The 12,593-nt window shown below is 41.0% G+C and overlaps 1 protein-coding gene across 1 annotated transcript in view; it reads right to left on the bottom strand.

Annotated features, from left to right (window-relative positions):
* The window catches only part of dlgap1a (discs, large homolog-associated protein 1a), a gene marked incomplete at both ends in the record, with an annotated part of 54,596 nt that extends 50,140 nt beyond the window's left edge, over nt 1-4,456 (bottom strand). Inside the window, one exon of the mRNA XM_083907622.1 lies at nt 3,041-4,456. Within this exon, the coding sequence (XP_083763748.1) occupies nt 3,041-4,456 (1,416 nt within the window). The remainder of the gene's footprint in view (nt 1-3,040) is intronic.
* Between the last annotated feature and the right edge of the window lie 8,137 nt (nt 4,457-12,593).

Raw genomic sequence — 12,593 nt, 5'->3', positions numbered from 1 at the left:
TTGTTTTTTTAATCTAATTTTGTTTTTATGGCTGGGACTCTGTGTACTTACCTCACTAAAGTCAAGGCATTGCAATGATATACTGTATATACATATATAGATAGATATAGATTATTCATGCTTCAAAGAATAAATCAACTAAGAATCTATGTAAATATTTAAGTACTGCACTTTGCATTTCTCCATCTCCAAGCGGGCTCTCCGTATCCTATGCAGCCTGGATCATTTCTCGATGCGCTGTTTTATCCCCACAAGTAATGATCTTGATGACCAGGATCGAGGACAGTCGCAACAAAGTGCAGGGGATCCAAGTAAATGTTGTGGGGAGTTCATAATCTGCACTGTATGCAGCCAAGTTTCGCTTTTGTGCAAAGAGACTTTCCAGCATTTAATAGGTGCTCTTCCACTGTGTACGCAAATCTTGTTTCATTGGTGTTTAAACCGATATTGGACAGACTGTAAATGGGAAGAGACAGGCTTGTGCTGGCCACAGTTTTTGCATGTGTCACCACAGCATCCTGTTTAGGTAGTTTTTTCGGTGTTAAAAGTCTTTTGGCTGATATGTTTCGGTCCCCAAACTTTCGGTGCATCTCTAGTCATGGTGGTTTACTATAGAGTAATGAAGAGAAAGTTTAAGTTTAGAAGTCCAACACTTTGGAGCACAGCATTTACAGAATTTTACATTTTACAGTATTTGGACAAAACAGCACAGCAAACCAGAACATGGAGCCATCAAGACGAAAACATGGAAGAAAGACATGATACTGGCAGAGAGCCAAGAGGAGAAGCACTACTAAAAAATGAGTTCTACAAAGAGGAAAGAATCATGTCATTCTTCATGAGCTCATGTGATTTCCTAGCATTCAGAGAGTAAGGCTGCTACTGACTCTGCACTTACTTCTCTCGTCAACTCAAAAGAAGGACAAAGGAGGAAGAGGACAAGGAAGAGGGAGGCTCTCCAAACCAGGAGGAAGCAAAGGAGGTGAATTGGTGGGTGGTAGAGGGTGGGTTGAAAGGAAGCGTGGGTGTGAGTTGTGTGAGTGGAAGAAAGACAGGGGGAGGAGTGGTGGGAAAAAAGGGGAGGCTCTTTAAGATTAGTGTAAGAGACTATCGAATAGTAATAGGGGATGTTTCCTCTAAAGCTGTGGAGACACTATGGACATAGGGTTAGGATGGAGCAATGGTCCAACTTTCCGGATATTTATTACTTATTGCACTGTAAGAATCTGGTAATTTGCTAAATCTGTTATTAATTGAGCAGAAACTCACTTTTTATTCATTCAACTCAACCAGCAAAACCACTAGTATATCAGTGAAAAACAGTACTCGCTTTGGTGTCTGGTCTTTTTGTTTTTGCATGTATATAACGTTTAAGACTTTTGAGTGAATCATTCTGTGTGTTTTTTTTGTTTTGATTTTTTATTTATATGTATTTTTTCTTTTTTTCAAAAATGAGAAGATGCCAAATCTAAGAAGAAGTCCAGCAACAATCCCCATTACAGCCATTATTGTTATGCTTTGTTTTGTCTGCGGTCTAAAGAGGAGGTGGTTATTGAGAGTCTGCAAATAAAGAATGGGAATGTATGTTTGTTTGTTTGTTTTGCATTGTATATTTTAAACAGATAAACAGAAAATCCATTATATATTTGATAAGCAGCCCGAAAGCTGATACATTATTATTGCATGGTAACATGTTAAATTAAGACAAATAATTAAAATATTAATTAATAAATAATATTTTTATTGTAGTCATTCACTTTCAGTTACAAAGTATAAAAAATCTGATCTATGTCTGCTTGCCTTTATCAGAATCAGAATTCAATCAGCTTTATTGGCTAAGTATGAGAACACAAACAAGGAATTTGACTTTTTTTTTTTTCTTTGCACACACTGTACATTAAACTTAACATAACATGACAAACATTCAACTCAAAAGAACAAGGACAACAAAGAACAATAAGTAAAAAAAAAGTGATATAAAAATGAATATGGAAATTGTACAGAGGTCCGGTCTATTATAAATATATGAGTGTATTTACAGTGATATCCTAAAGATATCCTCTGTTTAATTTTGTCATTTGTTTACAAATAATACACCACAGGTTTACACGAATAGTTTCGGAACTACCTGCCTGTTATCGTGTTTACCTGAGCAGCGGAAGTCTAAGTCAACAAAATTGAGGCCTAATTTATGGGCATTGTATTGATTGGCACATAGCACATGCAGATTGATAACATGGTTGTATCTTTTACTTTATAAACAATTGGATAAGTTTATCCACCTAATATTCATACATTGTATTACATGGTATTTCCACTTTTTTTTTTTTTTTTTTACTTTCTTTGATGGCTCTCTTAGCTCACGATTTGGTAAATATACCAACATTTCATTGAGAGGAGAACATTTCTGGTTTCTTGGCCAATTATCTAATTATTCAACCAAATATTAGGTTATTGCCATCTTCTCAACTTGATGAGTGTTATCTCTAGATAAGGAGGTATTATGTTTTCTCTTTGGGAAATTATTTCAGTACACTACATAACCCCCAGAATACTCTAATTAGATACTAGTAAGAAGCAAGGCAAATGTTGCTTCACTCTGTGTGGGGAATAATACACATATTGGGGAATAAAGGGGACTTTAAAGGCTAAACAAAATGTTTTAAGCATTTAGATGATAAAATAACTGATAGGTAACTCCTGCTAAACTAGAAAAAAAAATCACATGTAACTTATAGTATAGTAACTTATATAGAATAGTGACAGGACAGCAGCTTTGAATTTTCTGGAATTATGGCTTCCCCGCTCCATCCACTAATGGATCATGTTCACTGATTTTCTCTGCTCTGTCTGAAGTACTGAATGGCTTGAGAAGAAGCTATGGGTTTGGCGGGACTGAAAACCTCAAGTCTCACAGGAATGGACACCACTGTGTTAGAGGAAACATTGGTGAGAAAAGTTCTGGAGAAAAGGGGATCAACAAAGGGTAAAAGGGTGTTTTTGACTGGTTTTGTATGGGATTCAGGGAGGAATTATTTACCTGTAAGAAATGGCAAGAGAGCTCCTGCTGCTGACTGCCATTAGATTTGACTAGAGCTCTATCTAGGTTTAGGTTACCGGATCCTGCGCTGGCTCGTAGCTGGTTGTGGATGCTGGTGTTGGTGTAGACCCCTGGGGCCCTGCTCACCGTTAGGCTCGATGACCATGCCCCTTTCTTCACAAGGGGCCCGTCCACAAGACCCAGCGGCAGCAAGGGGCCACTTCCTCCACCGATACCTCCTCCGCTGTTATTGCTGCTACCACTAACTGGCACACATGCTGATGGCGCTGAATACTTCACATCGTTGCTGCTCCTGGAGACTTTGAGTGCAGAATGGTGGTGTGTATGGCCATGGTGTGCATGAGTGTGACTGTGTGTGTGCTCACTGAGAGTGCCGTAAGGGTCCATCATGAAGTACTGCTGGGATTGCGAGGAGGAGAGACTGGGGAGGGGAGCCTGGGGAAACTTGTCAGGGTTGTTGCTGGGGTACCGGCCCATTGTCATAGCAATGGGTGAGGGGGAAATGGAGGGTGCGGGTGAGGGTGGAGGTTGGTGGTGGTGAGGGTGGTAGAGACACAGCTCCCGTTCCAGGTTGTCATCTGAGCTCCAGTATCCAGAGCCCGGAGCAGATGCTGAGCCATGTAACTGATGGTGGTGGTGGCTACGATGCTTGGGCTCGGCTGAACGACAGCGCTCACGGCTCTTGCTGCGCTTCCGATGGCGCACTCCAACTGGTGGAGTTTCACCTTCTGTGCTGGCCCTTGAACCACCACCACCACCTCCACCACTACCAACACCACCATTAATGCTCCCATTATTGCCCCCTTTAGAGGACTGTGTGTGATGTGGACCCTCCAATGAATGTGACTTGGTGAAGAGTTTCTGGACTGAGTGGACCAGGTGACGAATTCTCCCTGGGCTGTCATTGTTGTTGTTGTTGGCCCCCATCCCCCCACTGTGGGCCAGCACTCCTCGTTTGTACTGCAGTGTATGGTAGCCATCTCTGGAAAATGAAGGCTGACGCTCAAACGGGTCCACAAAGTGTGCTGTTACCCGGGTGGGCGTTTTACCTCCATAGCCTCCACCTCCTCCTCCTCCTCCTCCTCCTCCTCCTCCTACATATGGAACCATGGCCACGCACTCATCCTTTACCTCAGGATGGTGAGATGAGGAGGTTGAGTGACACCTCCTTGGGAAGGTTCCATATGGGACGATGCTGTTGGTGTCAGAAGGGTACGAGGTACGCTGAGCATTGTAGTACGGCAGCTCAGATGGATGTGGGATAGGGATGGGCACAGGCATTTCCATCTGACTGATCAAATATGGCTTGTAGTCAACATGGTGGCCCGGTGGATCATATGATGGTTCATAGGAGACCACATGATGGTGACTCCGACTACTTGACAGGCCTTTCATGACAGGGAAAATAAATCGGGGATGAAAAGAGCAATGATATGGATGAAGGATGCCAGGCAGGCAGTAGTCAGCAAAGGGCTGCAGAAGTATGTCCCTGAGAGGAGAGCCCTAGACTCTGGAAGACAAGAAGAGAGAGGTGCAACAAGACAAAGTTAAAGCAAAACCACAAGCCCTCTCAAGGTCACGTCAATTAACAAAAAAGTTATATAATGGAAATTAAAAGGAGACCAATATGTCAGGAATGTAATTCATCAGGACATTTAATTATAGTAGCATTGGAAGAGGGAAGATCTAAAGTTATACAGGGCAACATTTCAGATTTTTGACTCACAGGCGCACCTACAGTTGCTGAGTGTGTTGAAAATACCATAGATCACCACATTATGTCAGTTGAGTGTAGAGTTTGCAAACTAGTTTGTGTTCAATTATAATTTGGAGTTCATTCAAAGTTTTGTTCTTCATTTTCATTCAGACAATGACTACAACCCTGAGCCTGGATTCAAGCAGCAGCAGTACAGACACTTTGTTTACTGACAGCATGGTCACCTGGGTGAAGATGGTCATTGCAAGCTTCTGTGTTTGGAAATTAAGGCATAAATATCCTGTTCCAAGGGACACATACACTGGCTTCAGGCTAGAGCTGAAGATCTTTGCCAGGTTCTGGCTTAATTTCCATCATTCCGGGCTTGGGCTGTCGTACGTAAATGGCACAAAGACTTGCTCGTTAAGTGATAATACAGGACCTCCACAAGATCACAACATTCATCACCATCCATTTTGTATTACCGGTTGAGTGTACGCTGGCGCAGTTGTCTGCCGCTGCTTAGCTTATCCAACGACCTTTGCAACATCAAAGTAGGTTTAATTAACATCCAATCGCTTACAAGCAAAGGACGTCTGCTGCATGACCTCCTCCTCGACCGCAAGTATGACTTTCTATGTTTAACTGAGACGTGGCAACAACTTAATGATTTCTCCCAGCTCAATGAAGGTATACCATCTGGGTTTGTTTACTCCAGTCAGCCCTGTCTCACCGGAAGAGGAGGAGGTCTCGCGATAAGATCTCGTCTGTCAAACCGACGACATATGCATCTTTTGAATCCATGGCTCTTCAACTGAGTGGTCCAACTCCCACTGTTTTAGTCACTGTCTATCGTCCACCTAAGCCAAATAAGGATTTCATTGATGACTTTTCTGCTCTTTTCACCCATCTTACCCCACTCTCCTACAATATAATTCTGCTTGGTGATTTTAACATCCATATGGACAATCCCAACCAAACCCTCTCCAAGGATTTTACATCCTGCCTGGATAGTTTTGATTTTAAACAGTATGTTAATTTCCCTACCCACTCTAAAGGCCATATCCTAGATCTCGTCTGCTGCTCTAGCATGACTCCCTCTAACTGTTCTGCTGATGACCTTCCCATTTCTGATCACTTGTTAATATCTTTTAACGCTACCTTAACACTAACGAAAGTTAAGCAGTCTCGCCTTGTTCATCCACTCCTGATCAACTGGTTACCCACTATAATCATGGCCTCCATTCCCTGCTGAATTCACTTGCTCCTGTTAAAACTAGGACTGTGTCATTCACCAACTCTGCTCCCTGGTTCACACCCCATCTACGACAACTCAAAGCCAAGGAACGTCAACTAGAGTGGCTCTTCAAGAAAACCGGACTCTCTGTTCACAAACCAATGTATCATACCCACATTCTTCTCTATAAAGACACCATCTCCTCAGTTAAATCTCAATACTATGCCGGTTTAATCAGTGCTGGTAATGGGGATACTCAAGCCCTGTTCGCAGTCCTCAACAACACACTACGCCCTCCGACCTCACTTCTTCCACAGTTCTACTCCTCAGATCACTGCAACTCCCTAATGTTATTTTTCAATGAAAAAATACATAGGGTCCACCAGCAACTGACCCCTCAAATCCTCTGCATTCCATCTCCTCCGGCTTTCCATGTCCCTTTCTCCCAAGCATTCTCTAGCTTCCAACTGCCCTCTGTTCCTGACATTTCGGATCTCATCCAGAAATCTAAAACATCTCCATGTCAACTTGACCCTCTCCCTACCTCCTTAGTCACTGCCTGTCTCCCCTCCCTGTTACCTCTGATAACTGCCATCATTCACTCCTCCCTCACCTCTGGTTCTGTACCATCCACTCTTAAATCTGCTGCTGTTACACCTATACTCAAGAAACCCGGTTTAGACCCCAGTGACTTTAACAATCTGCGACCGATCTCCAACCTACCATTTCTCTCCAAGATTCTGGAAAAAGCAGTGGCTTCACAGATACATGCTCATCTCCATAACAATAACCTTTACGAACAGTTCCAGTCTGGATTCCGCCCATGTCACAGTACAGAAACAGTCCTCCTTAACATTACTAATGACCTACTCTTGGCAGCTGACTCCAGACTATTATCCATCCTCATCCTCCTCGATCTGAGTGCAGCCTTCGACACAATCTCTCATACCACCCTCCTCGACAGACTGGCATCTATTGGCATGTCTGACACACCCCTGGAGTGGTTTAAATCTTATCTCTCTGGCCGCACTCAGTTCATCCAGTTGAAAACCTTCACAGGGGCCGGTGGCACTAACATTCCACTTAATGAAGATCCTGGAGTGGCTGGTGCTGTTTCATCTTCGCCCTGTGGTGAGACCAGCGATGTGGTTAAGACCTTCTACGACTCAGAAGTGGCATCAGCCATCTTTTATGGAGTGGTCTACTGGGGCAGTGGCATCACAGCTGCGGACAGGAACAGGCTGGACAGACTGATTAAAAATTCCAGTGTGTCCTTGGATGTCCCCTTGACCCAGTGGAGGTGGTGGGAGAGAGGAGAATGGCTACCAAGCTGGTATCTCTGATAGACAATCTCTCCCACCTCTCCCAGTCATTTCATCTTATTTCTCACTGGGGAAAAAATAAATAAAATAAGGTCCTGATATTTCAGCTATTGTACAGTAATGTCTGATTTCACTAACACGTCATTTGAAGTGAATCACTTCCTCCTCTGAGTCACTGTAGTGTATTTTTAGACAGTGTGGTGTCAGTGTGAATACAATGTCTTTTCAGCGAGACATAGTAATTCAGGACTTCCTGTAATTCCTGTCCATAATTACCCATGCAGCATTGTATTTAGCACAAATTTAAAGAGTACAATTATGATGCTTAATTTAGAAACATTGTTTCCAAATCTTTTTCAACAATTCAACAGTACCACACTGTAAAGCAACCTTAATAACATAAATACTTTTTTGTTGTTGTTTGTTTTACTTCTACTTTTCCCTCATCTTCACTGAGCTTTTTTGGAGAAAAATGTCTGCGAAATGACATGTTATGTAATTAATGTAATTAAAAACTCCATTATCTTAAGCCATCCATATATCAGTCTCTACATTACCAACCAGTTTATTAGCCTCATCTGACAATTAAAATATAATTTAACTATCAATATTATTTTGTGAGGCACATGATGAACTTTCTCCGTGTCATTAACACATTTGTTTTATAAAGAACTGAGGCATTTATTGCAGCCAGGTCGAGTAGACTATAAAACACTGCCACGAGTCATCTGCGCGTGACTGCTGAAACGATGTATGGGATGAAGCTGCATCTTGCCTTTGTTAGAAAGAGCTGTTCATCCACATTAATGTTGACACAGTGCGTGTGAGGCCCTTCTGGGTGCACAAGTATCCATACTGTGCCATATTTAGCTTTTTCATTCCTGTCTGCTACAGCTGGATTTGGATCAGATTGTGGTGAGGTCCCTGGCACAGCTGGTTTTTGAACCATAATCACCAAAAATATCCTGTGTTATTATTGTAATAATAATAATATACTAATAACAATATAATGTTATTTTTATATATATTCATGTAGACATGACCAGAATTGTTGGGCGTTTTGTTGTTTTAATTATTTAACATTGTTAAAGGTCACATAGAGTAGTCCTGTTGCACATGTTAGTTATGGAGGTTTACTTACATACATTAAGTTGTTTTTATGGTCAAAAACCTCCTAGTTGCTTTAAATGAGCCTGACACTAAAAGTCAGCAATTGTTGCACTCAAAGAGTCAAAATGTTGATTTTTGATCTGGATTTTCTCCAAAGTTCCACAGTAAATATGGACATGTTGGGCATCTTCAATAATTATTATTAAATAACCCATTTATTACATTTTGAAGTTAGTCTGGATGAAACTGTCATAGAGCTTGCAATGCAGGAAAAAAAGAGCTTTGCTATACACATCAAGCTATGTGTCGACGCTTAGTTCAATATTGACGTCGTCAGCGAAAATGAAAGTTACTCTCACGAAATACACATAAAGACAGCATAACTGCACAGAAAAGTTTGAAGCACACAATCAACGTGGACACAGTTCTACTGTTAAGTAAGTTTCACATTCACAAGTGTAAATTCACAAAAAAAAACTATTTCTGCGTTTATGAAAGAAATGGAACAATATCATTTACAGCCCATCAATTGACATTTAATCCTTGATATATTCTTTAGGTGGTAGTAGGCTGACTTTGTCACTGTTTTAATGTGGCTGTGAAAATTCTGCTCCATCCAATCATTGATTTGCTCAATGCATCTACTCAGTGCTTGTATTGGGCTATAGACTCCTGGTGATAATGTTATGTAAATGTGTGTGTCGTCTGCGTAGCAATGGTAACATTTTTTGTTGCTTTTCATTATCTGAGCCAGTGGGAGCATATAGATGTTAAACAGAAGAGGCCCCAGAATGGAGCCTTGGGGAACGACACATGTCATTTTTGCATGCTCAGTTGTGGAATAACCTATAGACACAAAGAAGTCCCTGTCCTTCAAGTAGGATTCAAAACATTTTAAAGCTGTGGCAGAAAGTCCTACTCAGTTTTGCAGTCGGTCAAGTAAGATGTTATGATCGAATGTGTCGAATGCAGCACTGAGATTGAGTAACACTAAAGCCCAATGTTTACTTATGCGTAAAGTGCTCTGCATAAGTTACAGAGACCCCTCTATGTCGCTGGAGAGGCTGGCAGACAGTCTCTCTGGGTGCACAAAATATTTTTAAGTGTCCGTCACTCCATCAAGGGACAACGGAGATGGCACGGGCTGCGACTGGTCCTCAGGACAGGCCAAGATAACGCTGCTCTGTGCCGGCCACTGTGCGCAATGAGGGTCCACAGAGGCGGAGTTGATCACCGCCGATAAACGGCGTGTTTCAATGTTATTCAGCTGCAACAACAACAACAGTCTTTCTCTCTCTGACGCCATTGTCAACTGTAGCAAGAAGCACAACAACCTTGCGTAGCAACCCCTACTGATCGGGCGGAAAATTGCAGTGTGTATCCGGCATCACGACGGAGAACTATGAAGGCTCGAGGGGTCTCCCTGGTTACGCAGTTGGATAACGCATTACGCAGTCGGAGAATATACTGTGGCCTTTAGACTGAGATTCTGCCATTGTCTGTGTTTAATTGAATGTCATTTAAGACGTCTCAGTAATGTGGTATGGTCTAAATCCTGACTGGAAGACATCAAAACAGCTGTTCATCAACATGAAGTTGTTCAACTGTATAAAAACAGCTTTTTCAATGATTATACTGAGAAATGTGAGGTTTGATATTGGTCTATAATTATTCATTAGTGAAGTGTCTAACGCCGCCAGTGGCTCCAGTCCGGCCCGCTGAGCCCCCGGTCCGGACTGGGTCGGTACTACAGAGTATTTGCATAAAATCAAACGGTACCAGGAATCTGTACTTGAACGCATCCTTGTAACATTATCTGAGTGGAAGATTAGGCGATTTCCGAAGCTGACTTGAACGCAGCACTGAAATAGTTGCAGTGAAATTAGTGTTAGTCAGCAACAGAATAACTACCAAAGAGTTTGATTGAGTATTATATCATTTCTTATAAATGCCATACATGTTGTGAGGTTTTTGTTATATGTATACATTTGATGCACCTTTTCTTATAAATGCCATACATGTTATGTATGTCAGGTTTTTGTTATATGTACAGATTTGATGCACTTTCGTAGGCTAAAAGACGCCATGTTTCAGGGACAAATGTAAATGTTTTGTTAATTGTTATACACTGTGCTCAGGTATAACTGAAATAAATGTTGAACTGAGTGATAGTGTTGTTGAAATTGCACATACTTTTCTTAAACATTTTGTAAAAGAATAATTAATTTAATACATAGAATTTTATAATTCTTCTTCTTTGCAGTAATTAATACAAAGAAAAAAGTGGACTTATTATTACTTCCATGTCATTTTGCGATGAGTTTACTGGTCCGGCCCCCTTGAGGTCGGATTAGGCTGGATGCGGCCCCCGGACCAAAATGAGTTTGACACCCCTGGTCTAACGTGTTCTTTTTTAAGCTTGTGGAAAGTAGTTCAGGGGCCACTGACACAGGCGGGTTTGTAAACAAGGCTTGTGCATTATTATTGTTTTTGGCAATGATGTCAGAGAGAAGGATTGATTTGCATTTCCCAGTTTCATGTTGTAGTTTCAAAGTCTTTTGTGGATGTCATAGTGAACCTGGAGATGTGTTTTCCGCCACTAACGTTCAGCTTTCTCTCTTTTTTCAGTTTTTACTGTGCCATTTCTCCATGGAAACCTTTTTTTTGCCAGGGACCATTTTCACCTTGGTGGGTGCAATGGCATCAATAATATTTGTCATTTTTGCATTGAAATTATCTTCAAGATCATTTACTGAGACCCAAGGGAGGGTGAGTGTGGAGGAGAAAAGCCTGAATAAATGTTCCATAGTTGTTTTCTGTGATATAGCGTTTTGTGATAACTTTTCTTTGAACATTAGTCCGCAATGAGATAGCACTTTCAAAGAAAACACAGGAATGATCAGAGAGAGCAACATCAATTACAAACAACCTTAGAAATGCTAACACCCTTGGACATGACCAAGTCCAGAGTGTGACCTTTGTTGTGTGTGGGCTCCATCACATACTGAGTCAGCCCAAATTTATCGATGACACAATCAGGGGTGTGATTGGGCAAAGGACGGCATAGTATTGTATCAAAAATTGAAATAAAGTGCAGTAGCCTACATGTAAGAGAGTTAAATAATATTTTAAAAATAATTTAAATACTCACTACTCACAGAGTCTTTCATCTTGGGAGAGATGGCCACAGTGCCACAATTTCCATCTTGAAGTGAAAGTGGTCTTCAAAGAAACACTGCTAGAGATGTCTTTTCAGTGTTTAATGAAATATACTGTTTAGTTTTAGAATTATTTTCTCGATTAATCGAATATTTTTTCAAAAAATAGTTGTATTAAAATGTTGATCAGTGTTTATCAAACCTGGAACCTAGTTATAATGATTTTTTTGTCAAATGGAGCAAAGAAACCAGACAATATTCACATTTAAGAAGCTGGGGTGGCAAAGCGGGGGCAAGAGGTCTTGGCAGGGTGGCATGGGAGGACGGTACGCAAGAATCCCCAAATTGAAATGGATTTAACATAACAAACATAAAAATACTTTAAAACTAATTACTGTTTTATCATGAACAACAGGAACAAGCCCAGTGCATCTCTTAAAAAGTAAAAGTATTAATAGCAAAATTAAAATCTAAAATAAAAAGCAATCAAAAATATAAAAAACAAACTTAAAAGGATGAGGACCCTCTTCCTTCCTGTCACTCCTGCCTCTGTCTCACTCTCTGAATCTGCAGCAGCCTTCTCTCCTTCACCCCTCACATCCTCCCTAAAGCAGTTTGAGGAGTGCCTACATTCAAATGACCTATAGACATTGTTGGAAAGCTTACAAATGACACTTTCAGAATCTGTAATCCAAACGTCTGTCGGTAGACTTGTGACCGACAATATTATTATATTGTATTATAATATTATATTATATAATTATTGAAGACTTAAACTTGAACAATTTCGTGAAGAATAAAATTCACGTTTTACTCGTTTTGGCGCGGGGCTGACCGTGACGGACCACATACAGTATGTCTCCTTTAATAGAAGTATTTCTGACTCAATTCTTTCACTGGATAAGATTGTAATGATTTTTATCTTGCCATGTAGATTTTACTAAGAGACAAAGCAGCCATTATAATGGAGAGCGGGGGAGTCTAACGCTGGAGGCAATGAACAACTCCC

Source organism: Microchirus variegatus (assembly GCF_963457635.1).
Source record: "Microchirus variegatus genome assembly, chromosome: 21".
Taxonomy (NCBI): domain Eukaryota; kingdom Metazoa; phylum Chordata; class Actinopteri; order Pleuronectiformes; family Soleidae; genus Microchirus; species Microchirus variegatus.
The sequence above is the reverse complement of the archived record's forward strand: the minus strand, read 5'-3'. Positions and strand labels throughout refer to the sequence as shown.